Below are 26,923 nucleotides of genomic sequence, written 5' to 3'. Positions count from 1 at the left end.
TTAATTTTTAGATCTTCATGTCACTGCTGCCCTTTTACGCGAATGCCAACATTGGTGATGAAGGCACCCGGTTACTCAACAACGTAACAAGCTAGATTTGCTTTTAGCACACTTATATCCCGAACTGCTGTTTGACGCAAAAGTACACATGGGGCTCATGTTACTCCTGGTTACTAGGCAGCTCGGAATAGTGGAGTTTTATAGCAAATACACTTCTACCCTTTTCAACATTGATTTACCCTAAACGTTTGGCCCCCCCTGAACTTAACTTCAAGGGCATCACACAATCAGTTCTATGACCCTAAGCTCTCACAATGACTCAAAACTTCCTAGGCTTTCCACTGGACAACTGTGCTATGATCTAACGTGCTAAATTTCACATGATAACATTCATGGAGCTACTTAACCACAGATATCACCAAGATTTAATTCTTGCCAAATTGTTATACAAGCTGAAACTTTTGACACACTGCATTTTTCATTGAATATCCTTAAACCAACACAACTGCAGCAAGACCAAAGCATTTATTCATTATTTTTTTTTTATTTTTTATTTTTAGAAAACAACATATGCTACTAAACAACAGACTCAAACAACGGGCATTAAACACAAATCTACACAAGTCTGTCAACCACCCCCAAACTTAAAGGAAACAGTGTCCTCACTGCTTGGGGGAAAAGCTAACAAACTACCAAGAACAAACAGATACTAAAAATAACTGAAATAAGACAAAGCAAAAATGGGGCAGAAAATTGATACTCCCTGGGCAAGGTAGGCAGGGCGCTTACCCTGTTACTCCTCTTCTTCTTCCTCTGGGTGGACCGAGGCACTGTCCTCAGAAACAACGGGCTCCAGCACCTCTTCGGGAAATTCAAGGAATGGGAACACCGGCTTGGTGAAGTTTTTCTGAAGAGATTTCTTCAAGGCGTTGTCTCGTTGCTCGGCGTAGGCTTTTTTTTTTTTTTTAGAAAACAACATATGCTACTAAACAACAGACTCAAACAATGGGCATTAAACACAAATCTACACAAGTCTGTCAACCACCCCCAAACTTAAAGGAAACAGTGTCCTCACTGCTTGGGGGAAAAGCTAACAAACTACCAAGAACAAACAGATACTAAAAACAACTGAAATAAGACAAAGCAAAAATGGGGCAGAAAATTGATACTCCCTGGGCAGGGTAGGCAGGGCGCCTACCCTGTTACTCCTCTTCTTCTTCCTCTGGGTGGACCGAGGCATTGTCCTCAGAAACAACGGGCTCCAGCACCTCTTCAGGAAATTCAAGGAATGGGAACACCGGCTTGGTGAAGTTTTTCTGAAGAGATTTCTTCAAGGCGCTGTCTCGTTGCTCGGCGTAGGCCCAATATTGCTGCTGCTGCTTATGCATCCGCTGCATCATTTCCATCATCTCAGCCTGCTGAATTTCCTGGAGAGTGATTCGTTGTTCCATCATGCGAAGTGAGCTGATTATTCCCGCATCCTGACCTCTGCTACTCGATTCGGCCGCATGTCCGCTGGTTGCGGCCTGCCCCGCCGGGTCTGGCTCCTCATCCTTATCGGAGGACTGCTCAGCTGGAGGTTCTCCTTCCGGCTGATTCTGTGCCAACCGTGCTAAGGTCAGGGTGGTGATTGCTCCACGCGAGGACAACGTCTCCTCATGAGGAAATACCTGCGCGCCACTGTTTTGACACAGTCCTGAAATGAGTGCGGGAAACCACAAGCTACCTTTAGCCTTTCGAGCACACGTCTGGAGTTCCCTACTGATTATTTTGTCGACATTGATTGGGCGGCCTGCCAGGACAGAATCCAGCAGTAGTATTCGGTTCTTGGACACTGTGTGCATCGTCGTGGAGGGCAGTAGGCGGGTCTTCAAGAAATGGTACCAAATTCTGCTCTGCGGGGCAAGGCTGCTCCTTTGCACCGTCAAAGTACCCTGCTTGGAGACGCTCCATTTGGTGCCTGGGACACAAAGACGCTCCAGCATGCTGTTTAGCTGAGTTGCATCAACCGTCGCTGCAAACTCAGAGTGCAGATCAACCGAGGCCTCTAGCCCATAGAAACGATTTATCGTCTCTGGGTCAACTAGAACCTGAACACCCCGGATGTACACATGCTGCTGCCCTTCTTGAGTGAAGTGGGCGTAGAACTCTCGGACGAGAGGGACTACTGCGGCCAGCGGGTGAGAACAGAAAGCTCTCCAATTTATGGCATTGATGACCGAAGCTATGCTCTCATCATACCCCATATTAGGGGCGCTGGTCAGCAAGAACCCCTTTTCGGGGTTGAAAGAATGCCGGCAGATGCACTGGTCGTACCAGACTTCCGCCGCTATTGAGGAAAATGTCTGGTAACTAATCTGTGGGTTCCTTGGCACGCGACCCACTCTTTTGTTGGCTGGCCTCTTCGTGCGCACCATTTCGGGATCGGCGACGGAAAGAGCGGCTCAACTAGAAAAAATTTCGGCCCCAAAGCTGAAATTGAAATTCTGCGCCAAAACTTCTCTTGACGAATCTGAATAGGGGAAAGCCTCAACAGTAGAATCAACACCAACTGGGCCCCTTAGATTCGAGTGCGCACCAGGCTGCGGTCACGGCTGATTAGTGGGGTTGACGGCGCAGGAGAAAGGGATGCCACGGAAACACTTGGTGGGGCTGGTAGGGTTTTTTATTTTTTTTTGTTTTTTTTTTCTGAAAGGGAAATTGGGAGTTTTGAATGAAAGCGATAGGGCATGTTGCCCCTTTTTATCCCCCGTGTTTTTGTTTTGTTTTTTTTTTCTTTAAAATATTGCTACAGCAAAATTTTTTATTGAGAAGAATTTTGCTGCAGCAAAATTCTGGACTCAGCCCTCCCTGTCCTTTGAGCTAAAACCTTCCTTTCTCCCGCCAACATTACTTCTGCCCAACGCCTTCCTGGATAACAATCACGCTATTCACAACAGAAATAAAAAGTCATTACAAAAACTAAAAAAAATCAAAGGACATATAGGAATTAAAAGTATAGGGTTGCCTCTCTCAAGCGCTTGTTTTAACGTCTTCAGCCTGACTCGGCCGTGCTCTTATGCGTCTTGAAGTGAGATGGAGGTTTTCTGGCGAATAATCTCGTCACCCCAGTAGTGCTTTAGTCGCTGGCCGTTCACCTTGAAGGTTCTCCCTGAATCTGCAGCTGCTATCTCTACTGCCCCATGTGGATAGACTTGATGTACCACAAAAGGACCTGACCATCTGGACTTCAATTTCCCTGGAAATAATTTCAACCTGGAATTGAAAAGTAGAACCTGCTGCCCAACTTCAAACTGTCGAGGAATGATTCTTTTGTCATGCCATTTCTTAGTTTTCTCCTTATATAATTTGGCACTTTCATATGCTAGCAGCCGGAATTCCTCCAGTTCATTCAGCTGCAACAAACGCTTTTTTCCTGCTAAATTGAGGTCCATGTTCAGCTGTTTTACTGCCCAATATGCTCTATGCTCCAACTCCACCGGTAAGTGGCATGCCTTCCCAAAGACTAGGCAGAATGGGGACATTCCCAGCGGTGTCTTGAATGCTGTTCTGTATGCCCATAGAGCATCCTCCAATCTCAGCGACCAATCTTTTCTATTTGGGTTGACCACCTTCTCTAAGATGCTCTTTATTTCCTTGTTGGAGACTTCAGCTTGCCCACTGGTTTGTGGGTGGTATGCTATGGCAATCTTGTGTTTTACTCCATATTTGCTGAAAAGGTGCTCAAATTGCTTGCTGCCGAAGTGGGTACCCTCGTCGCTGTTGATAACCCTTGGTGTTCCAAATCGTGTAAGGATGTTTTTATGAAGGAATTTCACGACTACCTTGGAATCGTTTGTTGGAAGTGCTGCTGCCTCCACCCATTTTGAGACATAATCTACTGCCACCAAGATGTACAAGTTTCCAAAAGAAGGAGGAAATGGGCCCATGAAGTCTATGCCCCATACATCAAATAATTCCACCTCCAGAATGTTACTCAACGGCATTTCGTGCCGGCGGGAGATGTTGCCAACACGTTGGCAACTGTCGCATCTTTTTACAAGCTCATGCGTATCCTTAAAGATTGTAGGCCAATAGAATCCAGATTGGAGGACCTTTACAGCTGTTCTTGTTCCTCCAAAATGCCCTCCATAGGGTGATGAATGGCAATGTTGGAGGATGCTTTGAACTTCTTCCTCAGGGATACATCGTCGCATTACCTGGTCCGCACACTGTTTGTAAAGAAATGGCTCATCCCAATAATAAAATTTAGCATCATGCAAGAACCTTTTCTTCTGTTGACTACTCATTTCAGGCGGAAACAGCCCACTCACTATAAAATTCACGAAGTCTGCATACCAGGGAGCCTTGGCTTGTTGTACGGCCAAAAGTTGCTCATCTGGGAAGGTCTCTCGGATGGGCTCCCTTGGTTCAATCTCACTTCCCTCCTCTAGCCTGGAAAGATGGTCTGCAACCTGATTTTCGGATCCTTTTCTGTCCTTTATTTCCAGATCAAATTCTTGCAGCAGTAGTATCCAGCGGATCAGCTGTGGCTTGGCGTCCTTTTTTGCAATCAGGTACTTAATGGCGGAGTGGTCAGTGTATACGATCACCTTAGTGCCACAAGATATATGGGAGCAGACACCAGCCGCTTCTTTAATTCCAAAAATGCTTGATGGCATTCGCCATTGAACTCAAATGACCGACTTTGCTCCACCAAACTGCATAATGGCTTAGATATCCTTGAAAAATCTTTTATGAACCGCCGATAAAAACCGGCGTGGCCCAGGAAACTCCTAATCCCCTTCACTGATGTTGGTGGCGGTAGTTTGTCTATTACTTCTATCTTTGCCTTGTCCACCTCAATGCCTTTGTTGGAGATCTTGTGACCCAAAACGATGCCCTCTTGTACCATGAAGTGGCATTTTTCCCAATTTAGAACCAAATTGGTTTCCTCACACCTCATTAAAACTCTTTCCAAATTGGTGAGGCAATCCCCAAAGGAATCTCTGAAAACTGAGAAATCATCCATAAAAACCTCCAGCGACTTCTCCACCATATCTGTAAAAATGGACATCATACATCTATGAAAAGTTGCTGGAGCATTGCAGAGTCCGAAAGGCATCCTTATGAAAGCAAACGTCCCATACGGACATGTGAAAGTGGTCTTCTCCTGATCCTCTAGTGCTATGGCATTCTGGTTGTAGCCTGAGTATCCATCTAAGAAACAGTAATATTCTTTTCCAGCCAACCTATCAAGCATCTGGTCGATGAAAGGCAGAGGGAAGTGGTCCTTTCTGGTTGCTTTGTTCAGTTTCCTGTAGTCCATACATACCCTCCAACCAGTAACTGTTCTTGTAGGAATCAACTCGTTATTGTCATTTGGAACCACGGTGACTCCACCTTTCTTGGGTACGCATTGAACTGGGCTGACCCAAGAGCTGTCTGAAATAGGGTAAATTATCCCTGCATCAAGCCATTTAATTACCTCTTTCTTCACTACCTCCTTCATGATCGGATTCAACCTTCTTTGCTGCTCTACTGAATTGCTGCAGCATTCCTGTAGAAAAATTTTATGCATGAAGATTGATGGGCTGATTCCTTTTATATCAGTGATGGTCCACCCAATTGCACGTTTGAACTTTTTTAACACCTCGAGTAGTTGTATTTCCTGCATGTCATTTAATCCAGAGGCAATAATTACAGGAAGAGTATTGAAATCACCCAAATAAGCGTACCTTAAGTGTGCCGGTAAGGGTCTTAGTTCCAAAATGGGGGGCTCTTCCACTGAGGGCTTATGCTGCCTTAAAGGCTTTGTTGACAAGTCCAACGACTCGAAATGCCTCCTAGACTTTGTTGCTGCATGCCTACCCTCCAACCATGATACTTGTTTATCATTGTTGTCCTCATTAATCTCTGAATCAATCAGGTCCTCCTCTATCATCAATTTCTCAGCACATGTCTTTTCAAACTCTGCTGCCACTGATGAATCCAATTACCTCTTTCTTCACTACCTCCTTCATGATCGGATTCAACCTTCTCTGCTGCTCTACTGAATTGCTGCAGCATTCCTGTAGCAAAATTTTATGCATGCAGATTGATGGGCTGATTCCTTTTATATCAGCGATGGTCCACCCAATTGCACGTTTGAACTTTTTTAACACCTCGAGTAGTTGTATTTCCTGCATGTCATTTAATCCAGAGGCAATAATTACAGGAAGAGTATCGGAATCACCCAAATAAGCGTACCTTAAGTGTGCCGGTAAGGGTCTTAGTTCCAAAATGGGGGGCTCTTCCACTGAGGGCTTATGCTGCCTTAAAGGCTCTGTTGACAAGTCCAACGACTCGAAATGCCTCCTAGACTTTGTTGCTGCATGCCTACCCTCCAACCTTGATACTTGTTTATCATTGTTGTCCTCATTAATCTCCGAATCAATCAGGTCCTCCTCTGTCATCAATTTCTCAGCACATGTCTTTTCAAACTCTGCTGCCACTAATGAATCCAAAACGTTCATTGCTGAACATTCCTCCACCTCATCAGTGAAACGCATCGCTTTGAACACATTGAAAGTGACTTGTTGATCGTGGACCCTCATTGTCAACTCTCCTTTTTGAACATCTATCAACGTCTTGCCTGTAGCTAAGAAGGGTCTCCCCAAGATAATCGGTACCTCCTTATCCGCTTCATAGTCCAACACGATGAAGTCGGCTGGAAATATAAATTTGTCCACCCGTACTAGGACGTCTTCTATTTTTCCCTCTGGGTGAGCATAAGACCTGTCGGCTAGCTGCAACGTAACAGTGGTGGGGCTCACTTCACCTATTCCCAGCTTTCTGAAAATGGACATTGGCATTAGATTAATGCTCGCCCCCAAGTCGCACAAAGCTTTTCCGATGTATTGATCTCCAATGGAGCATGGTATGGTGAAGCTACCAGGATCCTTCAACTTGGGTGGCAGCCGATTCTTCAAGATTGCACTGCATTCTTCGGTTAGTGCCACCGTCTCAAATTCACCTAGCCTTCGTTTCTTTGTGAGGATATCCTTCATGAACTTAACGTAACTCGGCATTTGCTCCAATGCCTCCACGAGTGGAATGTTGATATGAAGCTGTTTCAGCACGTCAAGGAATCTCCTGAATTGCTTATCTTGTTTTTGATTCTGAAATCTCTGTGGAAATGGGGGTGGAGGTCTCTCTGGTTTGTTTTGCTTCAGCTTTGCTGTAGCATCCTGGTCGACCACATCCTGTTCTGATTCAGCTGGTGGTTGCTGGACTTCCTGGGTTTGGATCGAAGAGTGCTCTGTTGCTGCAGTCTGTCGAGTTAGTTGTTCAATTTCTCTACCATTCTGAAGTGTGATAGCTTTACAATGCTCCTTACAATGTTCCTTACCATCTCTTCTTGGGTTTTTCGTATCGCTCGGAAGCGATCCTTGGGGTCTATTACTGAGAACATTAGCCAACTGCCCCACTTGATTTTCCAAGGTCCTCAACGATGCAGCTTGACTCTGGAGGAGAGCAGCTTGACCCGGAATGAGCGAGTCATTCCTTGCCATGTACTCTTTAAGTAATGCCTCCATAGGGGTTGATGACGCTTGATGTGGCTGCCTCTGATTTGATTGCTCTTGAGGTGGCTGTCTTTGATGTTGATGTTGATGAAATCCTGGTGGATATGCTGGTTTGCTAGGTCCTGGCATCGGATTAGCTTCTTGATTCGACCAAGAAAAATTCGGATGTTGCTTCCACCCCTGGTTATATGAGTTGGAATAAGGGTTGTTATTCCGGTTAAAGTTGTTCACATAGCAAACCGACTCGGGGTTGGATGGGCAATTTTCAAATGAGTGCTCAGCTCCACAGTAGACACAAGTTAATGCAACTGGGGTTGCTGCATTAGCTGGAGCAGCCACATTTAGAGACTTCAAAATATTGGAAAGAGAAGAAACTTGAGCAGTCAACGCAGTCACCGCATCTACTTCATGAATTCCTGCCACTCGTCTCCCTGCAAAAACTCTTTCGGTGGGCCACTGGTAATTGTTGTTGGACATTCTTTCCAGAATTTCATAAGCCTCGTTGTACGTCTTGACAAGTAAGGCTCGATTCGCTGAGGCGTCCACCATGGCTCTAGTTGAAGCATTGAGCCCATTGTAGAAGGTTTCCATTTGAATCCAATAGGGGAGTCCGTGGTATGGACACTTCCTTAATAATTCCTTAAAGCGTTCCCATGATTCACATAGAGCTTCCCCCTCCAACTGCTGAAATGATGTGATATCATTCCTAAGTTTGGCATTTTTGTTCGGAGGGAAATATTTCACCAGAAATTTCTCAGCCAAATCATTCCAATTAGCTACCGAATTGGCAGCAGAGAATTCAGCCATGCTCTAGCTCGGTCCCTTAGAGAATAAGGAAATAACTTGAGACGAAGAGCTTCTTCTGTCACACCTGGGGCCTTAAATGCTTCACATACTTCAATGAAAAGCCTAAGGTGCATGTGTGGGTCATCAGTCAGCATCCCGCTGAACTGCCCCACGGTTTGGAGCATTTGGAACATGACCGGCTTCAACTCGAACTTAGTTGCCTGGATTTCTGGCCTCACAATGCCTGGATGCAAACCATCGAGCATGGGGATGGCATAATCCCTGATGGCCCTGTCCCTATCCTCTGCTATTACTACCACTTGATTACCTTGATTATTCCCACCTACTCCGTCAGCCATTTCTTCAATTCCAGCTAACCGCTGTTGTTCCCTTCTTCTGGCTCTAAAGGTTCTTTCAATTTCTGGGTCCAAGGGAATCAAATCTGCATCCCTTGGTCTATTCATGCAAGAAGGTTACACCTGCTTTAGCACAACAGGAGCAACTGAGATTAACAGAAGCAATATTGGATTTAAATGAACAAAAACTGATTTCTATAATTCCACAGGGACTGAGTTAATGAGGAATTCTATTACAAAAACTAGTTTTATCAATATGATTGAGAATAGTTTGAATGCCAAATTGATATTAATTAAGTGAAAAGAATGTATAAGACCAAAGACTGTAATTTAAATGCAGACAAGAGGTAAAAGTCAACAAGATCTGAGCTTAGAGCTGTGATTTAATGATGGATGAAGGCTAGGATTACTGATTTCCCCTCGGTTGCAACTCTGACCACGATTTGCTATACGATTGCTGTAGCAAAGTTCATCTAGTCAACCTAAAATTCTACATAATCATCTTCCGACAGATTTATGCTTGTAATTCCTTAAACCAAACCAACATATTCCTATGTGTTTTAGTTTACAGACCTGACGTTAACATCAATTTTAATGGGTTGTGCAAGATAATAGTATATTCCTATACTATCTCTTACATTATCCAAGCTAGATCTAACTCAACCAACCTTTCCAGAATTAGCTTAAGTTTGTGTTTTCTTACTAAATGATGGCCTGTCACTTAATAGAAAGTAAACAATAAATATGCTTGAATAAACCAGATGAAAATTACATTATCAATCAAAATAGCAAATAGATCTTCATTGCAACTTTGGTTCCATCAATAATCCTAGCTAAGGAATTTAGCTCATGTTTAGTTCAACAAAATCAGAATTAATAACAAATAACAGATCCATAAGGTCTCGGAAAGTAAATACAAAGAGAAGGAGAAAACAGCTAAGCTAGAATCTGAGGTCAAAAACCCCTGTGTATCCGTGCTGTACTCTTCTTTTCTCCAGCTCCAGCGTCCAAAATCTCCTGTACTCTCTTCTGTCTCCGTTTCCAGCTCATCCAGGAATTCTGTGCGCCTCTCCTGATTTTCTCCTCTTCTCTCGCTGGTTGTACTATACTCTTCTTTTCCTTTATATACTAGGGCATGTTGAGGTGCCCTAGTGACAAGTGTATGCATGAGAGTCATGATTGATGGTCCCCCCTCCTGGTGCTCTTACAGCTGTCCCGTCAGTGCTTGGACCACTACCAGCGCTAAAAGACAAACTGCGCCAGCTTGCTAATTTTTGGCTGCTCCTGCTTTTGCTGCGACTTTGCTGCAGCAATGCTATGGCATTGGGGGCATTTCAACATTTGTGTTTTCCACCGTGCTTTTCTCACCAAAAGCCTACGTCAGCACCTCCTGTGGACATCATGCACTAAGTTCCCAGGATCAATGCAATGAGTTGAATTGAGGAATAACTTCAAAATATAGCAAGATTTCCCATAAATAACAACTTTCTGCCACACGGAAAAAGATTAATAAATGCTATTCAAAATACTAACACAAAGGCATTTTACCCGGAGAATATAAATAAATATTAAGCCTAAAAGTATACTAAATAACTCTATTTCTCTGAGTTATCATTCCCCTTTAGACAAATTCGGATGCTGAGCATGAATCGGACTGATTGAAATCTCCTGTGGCATAAAATACTTTTTGATATCTTTATTTTTGCGCATGATCATTGGAACCTTTTGTATCGTCCCTTGAGACCGCTGCGCTTGATCAGCTTCTTTAAATTTCAGTTCTTCTAGCAGCTTCTGCTCATCTTGGATCAGCCCAGGAAGGTTGTTAGTAGGAGCTTTAGTTTGGTCATCGAGTGTTCTACTTTTTAATTGATTCTCTGATGTTTTCTCATCTTGCGGGATTTCCTCTTTCACATGCAGAATTATTTCTTCAGGCATATTTACTTTTGTACCTAGACAAAATGCAAATAAAACGTCAATATATACCTACAAATATGTTTTAGCACTACTATATATGGTGTTAAACTAACGAACAAAGTGAGAATGTTTGCAATATTAATTTGAAAAGATAAAGTTCCTTCCTCTTTTCCATTTGAAAAATGTAAAAGATTCTAAAATGAGAACGCTATTGTATTTGTGTGTTCCTAAATTATACAAGATTATATAACAATCAATCTTGTTAAAAAGGCTTTTAACATGTATTATTAAAGAATGATTTAGTCAGAGCCAAAAAAAAAAAAGAAAGATTTCGAAAAAGGCACTATATATCAGTAATTAAGATACTATCATAGTGAATTTTCGATAAAGTTAAAGGAAGGAGAAAAAAGGTTGCCTGTAAACGAGTTTGAATTTTCAGTTGGTCAGATCGGAGTATCGCTAAACGAGCGCAGTTGTGGAGGAGAGAATGATGAATAGGCGAATTATTAGTATTGTGAGGACAATGGAATCGTGGAGAAAAATGAAAATCTCATTCAACTCTGAATCATCAGTGATTACAAGTATATATACAACCATGAAACAGGCTAATATGAAAGAATAAGTTATAACAAAAATAACAACTCTCTAACTGACTCTAAAACTAACTCTAAAACTCCCCCTTAAGATGGACTGTGAATGTTCTTAACAGCCATCTTGGATAACAATGAGGATAAGAAGGAAGAAGCCAGAGGCTTTGTAAACATGTCAGCAAGTTGGTGATGAGAGCGAATAGGCATAAGTTTGACTGAACCATCAATAATTTTATCACGGACAAAGTGACAGTCGATTTCTATATGCTTGGTTCGCTCATGGAAGGTGGGATTATTAGCAATGTGAATGGCAGCTTGGTTATCACAGTATAAAAGGGCTGGTGGAGTCGACTTTACAGCAAAATCTTTTAATAACTCGCTTAACCAGACTAACTCACTTGTGACAGCAGCTAAAGCTCTGTATTCGGCCTCAGTAGACGAGCGAGAGATGGTGTTCTACTTTTTAGCCTTCCAAGAGACCAGGGAATCACCTAGGAAAATACAAAAACCAGTAATAGACCGTCTGGTATCTGGACAGGAACCCCAATCAGTATCAGAGAAGGCTTTGAGTTGAATAGAGGATGAGGCAGAAAAGAATAATCCTTGACCAGGAGTGGACTTGAGATACCTAAGAAGATGATGAGCAGCTGCTAAATGAGGAACACGAGGTTGGGCCAAAAACTGACTAAGATTGTGGACAGCAAAAGTAATGTCAAGCCGAGACAAAGTGAGGTATAAAAGGCGACCAATAAGGCGCTTGTACTGAGAGACATCTTGCAAGAGTTCACCATCGGCAGCAGCAAGCCGAGTTTTGGGATCTATAGGAACATTAGCTGGTTTACTTGCGAGAAAACCAGTGTCTTCTAGGAGCTGTAGAGTGTAATGCCTCTGAGAAAGGATGATGCCTGTTCGAGATCATGCTATTTCAATCCCAAGGAAATACTTCAAATTCCCTAAATCCTTGAGTTTAAATTGACCTTGAAGGAAAGATTTCAAGGAATTGATGATGGAGATTGAGGGCCCAGAATGACTATATCATCCACATAAACCAGTAATGCCACAAAGGAAGGACCAGAGCCCTTAGTGAACAGGGAGTAATCATATTTCAATTGAACGAAACCAAATCGGAGAAGAGATTGGGATAACTTAGAGTACCATTGTCTAGAGGCTTGTTTGAGCCCATAAATGGACTTATGAAGTTTGCAGGCTAACTTTCCCTTATGAGTAGAATGCTCCCCCTTTCCAACATATCCAAGAGGTAGATCCATATACACTTCCTCAAATAAATCTCCATTAAGGAAAGTGTTATTCATATCTAATTGAGCGAGATGCCAATTCTGGCTAGCAGCATGAGCCAATAGTATTTTGACAGTAACTAACTTTGCAACAGGGGAGAAGGTTTCAAAGAAATCGACACCTTCTTGTTGAGTGTATCCTTTAGCCACTAACCGGGCTTTATGTCGATCCACAGAACCATCGAACTTGTATTTGACTTTGTAAATCCATTTGCAACCAATGGAATGCTTCCCTGTAGGCAAAGGAACCACAGTCCAAGTGTGATTAGCTTCCATAGCATCTAGCTCGGCCTTCATAGCTTCTCGCCAATGTGGGAATTGAACTGCTTGATGATAAAACTGGGGCTCAAACGGAAAAGATATATTTAAGACAAGATGCTTGTGAGAACTAGATAAAGAATCATAAGATATGAACTTGTCCAGGAAATACAGGTTGCTGGAAGGAGTCATCTCAGCTTTGGATAACATGTTGCAATGAAATTCCCATAGATAAGATGGAGGATGAGAAAATCTTGTAGATTTTCGAGTGGGAACAATGGCAGGTGCAGTGGCAGGTGCAGGAGAGAACGATTGAGATGGAAGTTGCTCTGCAGGCGGTGAATCGAGAGAATCTTCAGCTGGAGGAATTAAATTGGGAACTTCAAGCAATGAAGTAGGTAGAACCACATCAGGGAATGGATCGACTAAGGTGTCGGCAGCAACCACTGAGTGAAACGGGAAGATATCTTCGTGAAACACGACATCCCCAGAGAAAAATATTTCTTTGTTCTCAATGTCATACAGCTTGTAACCTTTCATACCAGGAGGATATCCCAAGAACACACATACTCAAGCATATGGATGAAACTTGGAATGGTGAACTGGTAGAGTGGAGGCAAAAACAAGACAACCAAAAACTTGAAGAGATGAGAAATCAACAAGATTCTGATACAAGAGTTCATATAGGGTCTTGTGCTTGAGCCATGGTGATGGTGTCGTATTCACTAAGAATGTTATAATCAAAACACATTCATCCATAATTGAATAGGAACACGGGACTGAAAATACAGGGCTCGAGCAACGTTCAACAAGTGTTGATTATTCCTTTCAACCACTAAGTTTTGTTGTGGCCTGTCCACACATGAAAATCAATGCAAAATCCCTTTTTGATGAAAAAAATATGTAGAGGCCAACTCTTTAGCATTGTCAGTCCTGAATGCCTTGATTTTACCATTAAACTGGGAATTAACCATGTGAAAAAACGTGGTATAACAGTAGATACATCAGACTTGTGTTTTAGAAGAAATACCCAAGTAAAACGAGTGTAGTCATCCACAAGAGTTAAAAAATATCTGTGTCCTAAATGAGCAGGTACATGATATGGGCCCCAAATGTCACAATGAACCAAATCAAAAGGATATGAAGACAAATGGTTATGAGAAATAAAGGGCAATATTCTTTGTTTAGCTAAAAGGCAGATATAACAGGGATCATTTTTATTGAACGTGGAAACATCACAACGTAATTGATCCTTCAAATGGTAATGTGTGTATGGTTTAGTAATGTGACAACAAAATTCTTTATAGATCACATAGTTATAAAAGCATTAGCATTCGCGTAAATATGTCTAGAAGCCCCAGAGTCCACTACCCAAAACCTTGAAGACGATATTAAAGGAGTCACAGAAACACATAAACATGTACCTGTTGAATATGAGGCACTTGGGCCATCTTGATGTTCACCAGTGTTAACGAATGAAGACAAATGGTTGGCAAACATTGTCATTAGTTGATGATACTGAGTCTTGTCAAGAATTTGGAAGAAAGTATGAGCACCACCAACTTCCTAGTTGTTTTTCTCTGTGTGATTGGATTGACTAGAGACCTGGTTGATAGCTACAGGCTGGTTGTTGAACTGGTTTCTTGGTCGTTGCTTGAAACCTGGCGGATAGCCATGTAACTTTTAGCATTTATCCACGGTGTGACCATGATAATTGATGAGTGAGTTTTACTTGCTCATTTAGTATCGTTTTACACTTAATATCTTGTTAGCTTTCGAGGTTTTTGTTAGTTTTTATGTGTTTTCATTCTTTCTTTGAAGGTTAGGTGAAAGTCTATGATTTGGAAGGTTTTGGACAAATTTCGGTGGAAAAAGACAGCAAACATAGCGCTTAGGCGCCAATCTGTAGCGCCTTGGCGCTGAGTTTTACGGAATCAGTGCAGTAGGGTAGAATGGGCAGTGCTTTGGCGCCCATGACAGCGCTGCAGCGCCCAGGATTTTTACACAGTAGCGCCGCAACGCTAGGAACTCAGCGCTACGGCGCGAGAAAAGACGCGTTTTGAAGGCCAATCGCGAGAAAACTTACCCGTTTTGACCCTAATGCTCCAAAACATATAAATAGATGATTCTAGGGCAATTAGAAGGGACTTTTTGACTGTGGAGTGACGGCTGGGTTTTGAGAGAAGATTCAAGAGAAGAAAAGGAGAATTGGGTACGGTGAAGAAGAACGGCTCAAATCCGGAGACGGAGATGCTTCAATTCAACTCCAAACTAGTTCTTTTCTTTCCTTTCCAATGATTAAGACTTTGTTTAGGAATTTATTTTGTTTAGAGATGAACTAATTCCTTTTTCTAGGGCTACGATGTAGCCGGATTATGATTGTTCAGATTCTCAATCTTATTTTTAAGTAATTGATATTTAATCCATATATGTTGAGTATTTCAATTTATTCTTAATGCTTGTGATTGTTTGGCCAACTATTACATGATTTTGTATTTGATTTGAGACCGAGAGGTGATAATTAAATAAGCTCTTAATTGAAATACCATGAGTTGTTCATAGGATAGAGATATCTATGATGCTTATGCAGTTCTTTTGAATTTCTTGCACTTAATGATTTTCAACAGGTTTAGAAGTCTGACAGAGATGTAGATTTTGCTTGTTGGATTAATATTATCGGTGCTTGAGAAAGAATAATAATTCCTTTAGAGAAATTACTGTCAGTATATGATTAAATGTTAATTTTCTTGAATTATGGGAATTTAAACAGGATTAATTTTGGTGAAATCGAAAACCCTAGAGTCTTAATCTATTGAATTTTATTCCATTATTAGCTTTGTTTGATTTATTTAATCATTTTAATTTTACTTTACTTAATTTTATATGCTCTCTTTTTTATTATTCAAATAAAATTAGGGTTAATATAATTTCGGTAATTAGTAAACAACAATCCTCGTGGGATGATATTCTTATTCACTATTATATTACTTGATTACGATAGTGTATACTTGCGTTATGATTTTTCACAACAATAATGGCAATGGGTACAAAAGGGCCCCTCTTTCTTCTGACCTTTTGAGTTGTCTCCTTTTGACAGCAGCAAATGCCATTCCATTAGCTGAATCTGTGCCTAGATTTTGTTGACCAATTACTCTCTAACGTTCCTCTTGAGCAATCATGGAGAAAACCTTATTGATGGGATGAAGAGGATCCAGTAAAAGTAACCGACCTTTGACTTGTGGAAAGGAATCATTGAGTCCCACGAGAAATGACATGATGTACTCCATTTGATAGTAGGAACTAAGTTCCTTAACGCCACCGCAAGTGCATTTTCCACAAGTACAAGCCGGTTAAAAATTGCTCAGTTCTTCCCACAGAGCCTTCAGTTTTGTAGAATACACACTGACAAAGTTCTGTTCTTAAATATGATTCACTAATTCTCAACGCAATTGAAAGATCCTAGGGTCATTACTTTGTTGGAATCGATCTTTAAAATCAAACCAGATCTCAAAAGCAAATTCAGCAAACAAGCTTCTAGCAGAAATCTCTTTAGAGACAGAATTCAGAATCCACGAAATCACCATATTGTTGTTCCGAATCCACGAACTAAGGAGATTCAGATCAGTACCTTCTGGTTTGGTGATGGATCCATCGATAAATCCCAGTTTGTTCTTGACAGATAGGGCAATCATCATCGCTCTGCTCCAGGAGGCATAGTTATCTCCTGTCTACAATTGCGAGACAAGCACAAGACCAGGACTATCTGAATGATGAAGGTAGTAAGGACTCAGAGGATCATCAATGGCGAATCTTTTGATTGAAACTCCGGGGTTCTCAGATTGAAAAGTCGCCATAGAAATCGAAGAAAGACCAAAAATTGCAGATTCACCCGATCAGAAATAGAATCGAAGACTCGAACTGAATCAAGAAGCAGATTGAATGAATCGAAGAATTTCACGAGGAGCGGAAGCGAATGAGATGCAAAGATTGGTGAAGAAGACGAACAGTCTAGCTTCGCTCTGATACCATATTGTGAGGACAATGAAATCGTGGAGAAAAATGAAAATCTCATTCAACTCTGAATCATTAGTGATTACAAGTATATATATAACCATGAAACAGGCTAATATGAAAGAATAAGTTATAACAAAAATAATAACTCTCACTCTAAAACTAACTCTAAAAATTAGCGAACAAGATCGAAAAATAAAGAGGAGGAAAGAAAGCAAAAATGAAGTGAAAAATAGATCACAAAACTCAATTTCACCACCGAATTCATACCAAAAGAAAAAGAAATTAATATATGGATTAATTAAGACAATTGAGATTTATTAGTGTGCCTAATCTCGTTTAATTAATTAATTTTGTTCATTAAATGTTTCTAATATGTAAGTTTAAATATTTTCAAGGATTCTAAACATTTTTAGTATTTATATTCTCATCTTAGAAGTGTGTGAAGACACATTTTCTGATCTACTTTCTTAAATATCTTTAGGGCACGTTCATTTCACCGATTTGAGTTTAGAATTCGAGTTTTGCTATACAGTAAAAAGCTCTCAGAAACAGTCACATCTAACTTTTTTGTTACAATAAAAAGCTCTCACATAAAGTCACATCTCAACTCAAATTAAAAATTCAAATCAACAAACTAAACAGGCTCTTAATGTTTATCATTTTTCTTTTCTTTTTTTTTCTTCTTTTGCCTCTTCCTCCCGTAACTCTCTCTCTCTCTCTCTCTCTCTCTCTTAAAAATTTGTCACAATCTTCCAAGATCTTGCACCAAAGAGGAACTTCAAGAAGTTCTCTAACATTAAGAGAATGATTTGGGGTAAGATTTAAAAACTTCTCTTGAAATCTTGAATTTTCCTTTGATAGAACTTATTTTCAGTTTGAGTTGGAATTTGATGGATTTTGGTTGAAATCATGATGGAAATTGGGGATTTTTGGCTCTTTGGACTTGATTTATTTTTATTTTGTGATGTTTGTGTATTGTTGCTTCTGAAACAACATATATTTATGCATACTGACATTATGGTAATGCTTGTTTCATCAAGAATCAACATTCTGTTTATACTATAATATTGATGTTAATAATTGTCATGATCATGCAATTTGAATAAATCAATCCAAGTAGTTTGTTAGTCACCAAAGTGGCCAAACCTTAAAGTTTTATGATTACCAAATTGTATAATATTATTATTTGATTTGATGTCTATGTTATGAATAATTTGTTTGTCACCAAAGTGGCCAAATTAGAAAATTTCCGTAGATCATGTCAAATTAAATAAAATTCAATTACCCATGATTATGTGATGCTTATGAATGAGATGACATGATGGTAATATTTTTATGTAATGGGTATGTGAAGTTCATAGATTATAAAATATTTAAGGATGGCCCAAAGGTTGATTAGTCATTTTATGATCATGAACATTAAAGTGGTTAATTGATATACTTGGTTAGATTTGTTTAGCATATCCAAAGATAGCAAGCGTATCTAAGTGGAGTATATTTAATTGCCACTTACGTGAAATTAAAAATTAAGCATCAATTATGTTATTTTTGTATCACCTAAAGGAGAATTTCAATACACCGAGTGTACCACGTCATATTATTTATGTGGTATATTTGTCTAATGAAATTGTATCATTTAGACATTTTATCTATGTCAGCTTGATCACTTTTATTTTTCTCTTTCCTAATAAGTATTTGCATTAATTATTGAGTTAAAAACACTTATTATTCTACCCAATTTCTTTATTTTAATGACTTAACTTTAAATTATTATTTTTATTCCTAAAATACAATAATCAAATTTCTCTTAATGTCCCTTGTTGTTCCATCGGCTGAGGGAAAAAAAAATAAATTTGGTAGAATAATAAGTGTTATTGACTCAATAATTAATGTAAATACCTATTAGGAAAGAGAAAAATAGAAGTGAAAATCTAACGTAGACAAAATGTCTAAATGGTACAATTTCATTAAATGAGTGTACTACATTAGTAATATAATGTGGTACACCCGGTGTACCGAATAATTCCTCGAATCTGTATTATGTGTTTAAATTTACAACTCAAAGCATTAATGAATGAGCATTCTATGTATTTTGCAGCATCCGTTTCTGTCTCTCTTCTTTCGCAAGCTTCGCCTATTATGAAATTTAATGGGCTCAATTTCTCTGAATGGAGTGAACAAGTCCAGTTTCACGTGAATGCCCAGAGATCTTGACCTTGATTTGGCACTCCTGACTGATAAGGAAGCTGCTCTTACTAAAGATAGCAGTGACGCCCAGAGATCTTTCCATAAGGTTTGGGAAAAATCAAACAGACTGAGCTTAATGGCTCTTCTTGTTTCTTTATAGAGAGAATGAGATGATCAAGAAAGTGATCAGTTGGAATAATACATTGACAGAAATTAACTAAAGAAAGATAACGAAAAACATATAGTGAACTTAATGCAACGACTAATTACAATACAAAACCAAATATTTTATTTTATTTATACAATACAATACAACACAAATACGGCCTACAATATGCATCCTTAACAGCTTAACCAACTTCAACGTCGACGTTCATTCTTTGAAACTTGAAATTTTTCCCAAGAAAGATCTGCCCTTGATCTGTAGCACTCACTTTCCGGGATTGATGGCATACCAAGTTTGAACGACTGTTAATAAAAGAGCTGTTGGAGCAAGGAAAAAGCCCAAAGTAGGCCAGGGGTTTCTGAGATAAGCAGCATAAATCTGAGCCATCTTGATCTTGCACTTTTTCGCATAATGCTCTTCTATTTTAGTGTGGATCCTCTCAAAATGATCTTCATTAGACTTGGGCAAGTAAGTTAAACCTAGCGTATTGAATAATTTGGCTACTTCTGCGTCGCTACCAAGAGCATTCCGGAGTATGCGTGCCGTCCTTAGGTCTTTCACATCTTGTTCGGTGTCAACGAGCAAATCGAGAAAGTTTAAGTAAGAAGTGACCGAATAACATCCGATCTCTTTATCGTCTAGGCATAATTCGTAGGCGACCAGGTTCAACAACTTACGCACTGTTGAGTCATTGACATTCAAAGCAGGAAGTTTAAGGTGACCAAAAATACCAAGGCAATGAGTAGCGAAAGATACAGATTTCAAGCTACGGGAATTGCTAAGCTTCATTGTAATTCCAGATGATTTGAGTTCTTGGACACTACGAAGAGACCGTTGCTCAATGCAGTCACGCTTTTCCAGTTTGTACGCAATACAAGGACATTTTTCACTAAAACAATTAGCCAAACTCAAGAGACAATTCTTTGGTTGGTAGAGGAATTTTCTGGCATCGCTTTCGTCTTCAACATTCTTGATACTACCAAATATTGATACCTTCCGAAGAAGGTCAAGAAGGTGAACCGGCTCTGTTGTGTCGAGTATTTCAATGATCCTTTGTTGATTCCATCGTCTGCGGTAATAATTGAATGCATTATTCGGACCACAAATGCTGTTCTCATGGACAAATTGGATAATGCTAACCTTGTACGAGGTCGTGTCCATATGCATCACGGCCATCAACAGTGTAAGTACTTGAAAGGGGATTTGGTTTTCAAACAAAAACAAATCCTGTTGGATAAATGCTGCTTGAGTGGTATTGATATTAAAATCTTCTAACTCACCCAAAACATAACTGTGTATAAACTGTAGTACTGCACACCCATCCAAGAACAACAACCTGGCCAGGGAATCGTCACTGTAACCATCAGGGAGCGTCTTTAGATACTGGATTTTGGACTTGATTTCTTGGAGAAATAGATCCGGTTTTCCTCCGCCACGTTCGATGAATCTATTTGCCAATTTAAGCTTGAGTTCCTTTTTATATAGTCTGGAACTAACAGCATGAATTAGGCCGACTGAAATCTCCCTTGGGATAAAATGCTTTTTGATTTTATTATTTTGCAGCAAGTAAGGCTTAACCCTTTGTATCTTTGGCCGTGACGACCGATCTTCTTCTTCTCGAGCTTTTACGTTGTCATTTATTTTCTTCAGTTCTTCTAGCAGCTCCGTATCTCCGGTCACCCCAAGAAAGTCTTCAGTTCTTCTAGCAGCTTGACTGTCTGATGTTTTTTCAGATTGGATCTCTGATGTTTTCCTAGTCCCCTTATTCATATCCGGACATTCGCCGTGCATCTTCCTTTCTGTATCTGGACAAACTAAATATGCAATATATATATATATATATATATATATATATATATATATATACACACGTAAATATGTGTTGTTCAACTTAATGTAAGACTGAGGACATATATTTCGACGCAATATTTTCCGTCCTCGTTTTCATTTTCTTATAAAATAGTATTCTATTCTATGCTTTTGAACGTTAGATTATATAAAAATCAATTGTATTAGGTCTAAACTTTTTGTTTTTTTTAATACATCATAAACTTTTAACTTTAATAAATTGCATTAACTTTAAAATTAATAGCAATTGAGGTCCAATAGCTATAAGCATTATCAAATTAGTAGTTTAAGATACCAAATTCACACATAAAAGACAAAACTCACCATTTTTCAAATCAGATCATGTGAAATCTTCAATTTGATGACACTTGAAAACTAACATTGGATTTTAACTGCTATTGATTTGAAAGTTTAGGGCACATTTTACTAAAATTATGGTTTGATGTGTATTTTGCAAAAAAAAAAAAAACAAAAAACAAAAAATTTGAAGTGTAACAATGCAATTTACTTCAAAAATTATAAGAATTGTTTGGAAAAAGAAATAGGAGAAAAGAAATACCTCTGAAAGAGTTCAAATCTTGGTCAGTTGATCGAACTGGAGTTTAAATGCAACCGCGACACTGAAACATGCAAGGATAGATAAATTATTAACTGGAGAAAACTAGTAAATAAGAGATAAAAATGAAGTGAAATTATTATTGATTTCCAGAGTGTCCTTTTCTATCATTATGAGGCTACAAAATTATCTAAGTCACGGAATAAATTTCCCTAATACAAAAGTATTATCACATGCACGCTAGAAAGAAATTAAACTTGCTGACCAAACAAATTAAGATCATGACCAGTAGCGGAGTGAGAAAATTTCTTGGGGAGGGGGGCAGAAATTAAACAAAAAAAGTTTTTCCTAAAACAACAATACAACAGTTTTAATCGAGTTTAATTCACTTTCTGCAGCTTGTGGTTCAAAAAATTACTCATGTACACAACATGTTGGTTTGACTTTTAGTTTATTCGGTATTTAAATAAAAATAAGAGTATATCACTATTCAAAAATTAAAATATGTGAGCTTTTTCTAAAACCTTTGATATAAATATTACAAATTGAAATTTTAGGAGGGCCAAAATAAAAATAAATCGTAAAAAAAATTACTGCTGGCGTAATAATATAAAGGAGCCACTTGGGCCAGTGGGAAGCATAGCATGGCTTTGCCATTGATAATGACATGTTCAGTATGTTATGTTCATTTGTACTATAATGTATAATAGTATTTCAAATGTTAAATTGACTTTTTGTCATGATCATTAAGTTTAAAAGTTACAAAACAAAAATTTAATTTTAAAATATTTTAAAATGCATGTGATGCAATTATTAAATGGAAAAGTAAATATATCAACCAATAGGAATCCAATGACAAATTTGCTATTGGTATATGCTAGTTTGCTACCAACTATAGCATGTATAACAGATTTGCTAAAAAATAGTATTGTATTAGAGAGTAAATTTCTCACTCAAATATTAAGATTTAGCATTTCATTGTAGATGTACTTCATCTTATCATCCACAGCACGCGAGTGAATTGAGTGTTTTAAAATGATTAAAGTTGTAAGTTTAGGTCAGGCAAATGGGCTGGCCTGATCATTGTTGGCTTTGTCTCGACTCAGGCCGGCCCACTTAAATTTTTGAGCCGATCCAGGTCCATAGTCTAGGCCCAAATAATCATTTTAGGTCGTCCCAGTTTGGCCCGACCTAACCCAAAGTGATTTATTTGTAAAGTTCTCTCCTTAAAGTTCGGGCCAACTTAGGCATGCCCTGGCCCATTACGCATATTAGGGCCGTGCTAGGCCCAAATTCTACCTTTAGGGCTAGATCATCCGGGACATGTTAAAAATTGGGAGAAAGAGGAAAATAGGCCAAGACTTGAGATAAATTAAAATTAATAGGCCAATAGTTTACATAAATTAATAAATAGGCCAAATTACTATTTTTGTTCATAACTTGTCTGGTTATGAACCATAATTTGACAAGTTGTTGTCCATAATTCACGATTTTTGTCCATAACTTGTCTGGCTATGAACCATAACTTGACATATTTGTCCATAACTTATCTGGTTATGAACCATAACTTGACAAATTATGGCATATTAATTTCTATAACTAAAAATTGGTCTATATACTTTCTTAAACTTTTTATATTGTCCTATTTTCTACAATTTCCGTTAAAAATAGGAGCTGACCCAACCTGGCTCAAAGTTTCTATTTAGATAACGGAGCAAGAGGCTCGAACTTTTGGCTCTAAAACATAGTGACGGTTAGGAATCCAAGTATCATTGGTGGAAAACGTGATTCAGAAAATGCCAAATCAAACATCACTGGGGAGAAACAGATGGAATAACAACGAGGAAAGAAAGTAACGAGGTTCTTGATGCTCAAAACCTTGACCTGAACCATTCCTTTACAGAAAGCGATGAGGCCGATGAAGGAGTTATGTGCGTGCGTACTAAGGAAGGGAAACTCAATTTGCTGGAAAAGAAAGAACCCTCATAAGTTCAATTGAAGTAATGGGTCCGGAAAACTTAAAGAACCCTCATAGATTCTATTAAGGGAGAAAGAATGAAATAGGCCAAGACTTAAGATGAATTAAAATTAATAGGCAAATAATTTACATAAGTTAATAAATAGGCCAAATTATTATTTTCGTCCATAACTTGTCTGGTTATGAACCATAACTTGATAAGTTATTGTCCATAATTGTCCATAACTTGTCTGGCTATGAACCATAACTTGATAAGTTTGTCCATAACTTATCTAGTTATGAACTATAACTTGACAAGTTATGGCCTATTAATTTTTATAACTAAAAATTGGCCTATATATTTTCTTAAGTTTTTCATATTGGTATATTTTCTACTATTTCCCTTCTATTAATTAGATAACAGGCCAGGAGGCTTGAACTGTTGGCTCTAAAACATAGTGACGGTTAGGAATCAAAACTTTTTTTTTTTTTTTTTTGGTTGTTGTTGAAGGTTAGGAATCAAAACATTTTTTTTTTTTTTAGTAAAACAAAGAAGAAGCCAAATCAAAGTATCATTGGGGGAAAACGTGATTCAGAAAACGCTAAATCAAACATCACTTGGGGAAACAGATGGAATCACAACGAGGAAAGAAAGTAATGGGGTTCTTGATGTTCAAAACCTTGACCTCAACCATCCTTTTACAGAAGGCGATGAGGCCGATGGAGGAATTATGGGCGTACTAAGGGAGGGAAACACAATTTGCTGGAAAAGAAAGAACCCTCATAGGTTCAATTGAAGTAATGGGTCCGGATAACTTAAAGAAAAAAAAAAAAAGAGTACATCAAGAGGAAATGTAAAAACATTTCTCGTTCGAGCTTTTGGACTCTGTTGGACCTGCGAACAAAATCTCACATTGGCAACAAGTGGGAGCTATGGTGGATTTATAAAGGAGTATGCTATTCCACTCACTAGATTAATCTTTTGAGTTGGAACCCTAATCCCTTATGGTGGAGCCTATAGTTCTAATAATTAGTATTAGAGTCGGAACACAAATGTTGCCAAGTGTACGCACGGTGATGAATCATTGATGTGTCGAATGAAGATGTGGGCTCTTGGTAATATCGCGATGGTGAAATTTTTTTGGGAAAGCTCGAGGTAGACCTTCCCTCCATGGTAATGCGTAGCCATAGACGCAGTGGAGACCTTCAAATGCGATAGAGAGCACATAGTGGTGGGATCTCCATGTAATGCAATAGAAATGTGATGGAGCATCCAATGGATGGAATGAATTATCGTTCAAAGAGGGGCTTTGATACTTTGTTTGAAGGAAGGATTGTTGGAGGCGTGAACAAAGTCCCATATTGGTAACAGATGTTTATAAAGGAGTGAGCTACTACAATCACTAAATTAATTTTTTGAGTTGAAATTATTAGAGATGGAGCCCATGGTTCTAGAAGACTCTTATTTAACTCGGTTGTAGATGCTGGAAAAGCTTTGTGCTTTATAAGTTAAATAAGAAATTTTATCTTTGGCACCTTTTTAAAAAAAAAAAAGAAATTTCTTATCCCTTAAAAGCTATGTTTTTTTTAATTGGATGCCGGTTTCAGTGGGTGAATGGTGACCAAAGAGATGATGCTGTATAACAATTAGAAGGGCTGATTCATGTCAAGAATAAGAGAGATCAAGAAACGAGAGATGTTTTGTTATTGTTATTGTTGTTGTTGTTGTTTTTTTTTTTTTTTTTTTTTTTTTTTTTTTTTTTTTTTTTCTTTTTTATTGAGTTGTTCGGACCGGATCAATCTGAATGCAACGGCTAGAGAATAGATGAATTATAAGTGAACACTAATTAAACACGATCGAAGAAGAAGGAAAAAAAGAAGACCAGAAGGAAGTGAAAATTTAGATTAATTTTTAAAACTTTCACAACTAAATTCATAAATAAATAAATAAATAAAAGTAAAAATGGTCCTAGATCCATTACTTTTTGCCTATATGAGCCAAAATATTCTGACCCCTACACAGCGTTAAACTAGCTAGTTTGTTCTTTTATTTCTTTTATTTGAAAACATCTTTACTTTGATATATAGGCCCCGTTCATTTCGCTAATTCGAGTTTAGAATTTGAGTTTTGCTATAGTAAAAAGCTCTCACAAATAATCACATCTAACTTTTTTATTACAGTAAAAAGCTCTCACATAAAATCACATCTCAACTCGAATTAAAAACTCGAATCAGTGAATTAAACGGACCCATAGTGTATTTAACATAGTTTTACAGTCCGAAAACTGATTACCGAGTGAATTGCAAACCATATATATTGAAAGATGTTTATATCTTTTTCTGGAAAGAATTTCACAAACTAATTTCTTTCTACTTCCAGTTAATTACAAAGAGAGTTGTGTAAAATACCTCACAAAAAGTTCAATCTTTGAGTTGATATATATCCGACGGAATATTGTAGATGAATCTACTCAGCTTTGAAGGAGCAGATCGGCAGGTTGTGAAATGTAGTGGTGGGTGAATGCCCACGTCGGTGGCATCCAAAGTGTTGTTGATAGATCACTTATATAGATCAATTATTACGCACGTGAGAGAATTCTATGATCGGGATGAAATAAATTCCCATACCTAATCTATCAATACGCGGGACACAGATTCAAAATTGTTACATTTATATTAGATGCATGTCGCTGTAATTGTGACACATTTTTTTAATCTAATTCGATATTATTTTTGACGATTTCAATTAACTGTCTCCCATTATAAGCATACTATTTTTTTTTTCATACTCAATCACATGATTCTATTAATGTTGGATAGGAGGAGCAAACAAAATGTCACAGTGCCCTTTATTAATTATTGCCATTAGACTAGTCTTGCTCTCATTCAGGTCCACCCTAAAATAAAGTCATTTGGCCACCACTCATTTGTGTGTGTGTGTGATTCTATATGTCGCGTCATGCTGAGAGAGAGTCTTGATGTGATTAAGTCTATCTAAATTGTAATACTATTTACTTAGTGAATTGTTCATACGTCTAGACGTGACTACACAAATATAAAAGGATACCGAACCGCGATACTAACTTCCCGTGTCTTTTTACTATTTCAAGTTTCTTACATATTTACTTAATCAATTTGATAACGAAACTTGATAAAAATAAATAAATAAATTTTGGTACTAACGTCTTCATATTGAAGACGATTTATACAGTTTACTTTACATTTATATTAGATGCATGTCGCTGAAATTGTGATACATTTTTTAATCTAATTCGATATTATTTTTGACGACTTCAGTTAACTGTACTATTTTTTCATACTCAATCACATGATTCTATTAATGTTAGGTAGAAGGAGCAAACAAATTAAAATGTCACAGTGCCCTTTATTAATTATTGCCAGAGACTAGTCTTGCTTTCAATCAGGTCCACCATAAAATAAAGTCTTTTGGC

General features: G+C 38.5%; 1 protein-coding gene, 1 long non-coding RNA gene and 1 other non-coding gene across 3 annotated transcripts; 1 reads left to right on the top strand and 2 right to left on the bottom strand.

Moving 5' to 3' along the window:
* Positions 1–5,945: 5,945 nt before the first annotated feature.
* LOC112093792 lies at positions 5,946–8,135 on the bottom strand. The gene has a single exon (XM_024172989.1). It carries the CDS (start codon positions 8,133–8,135, stop codon positions 5,946–5,948), a length of 2,190 nt encoding a protein of 729 aa, XP_024028757.1.
* A 16-nt stretch (positions 8,136–8,151) lies between these two features.
* On the top strand, positions 8,152–8,258 carry LOC112093799. The gene has a single exon (XR_002903212.1). It is a non-coding gene; the product is annotated as a small nucleolar RNA R71 (small nucleolar RNA).
* Positions 8,259–20,488: 12,230 nt separating this feature from the next.
* Positions 20,489–25,985, bottom strand: LOC112093789. Its single transcript, XR_002903210.1, has 3 exons — positions 25,881–25,985; positions 21,518–21,578; positions 20,489–20,924 (listed from the first exon to the last, which is right to left on the bottom strand). It is a non-coding gene; the product is annotated as an uncharacterized LOC112093789 (long non-coding RNA).
* Positions 25,986–26,923: the final 938 nt, after the last annotated feature.

The sequence above is a fragment of the Morus notabilis genome, unplaced genomic scaffold (genome assembly GCF_000414095.1).
Source record: "Morus notabilis unplaced genomic scaffold, ASM41409v2 Scaffold342, whole genome shotgun sequence".
NCBI classification, from domain to species: Eukaryota; Viridiplantae; Streptophyta; class Magnoliopsida; order Rosales; family Moraceae; genus Morus; species Morus notabilis.
Note: the sequence above shows the minus strand (reverse complement) of the source record. Positions and strands in the feature narration are given on the sequence as shown.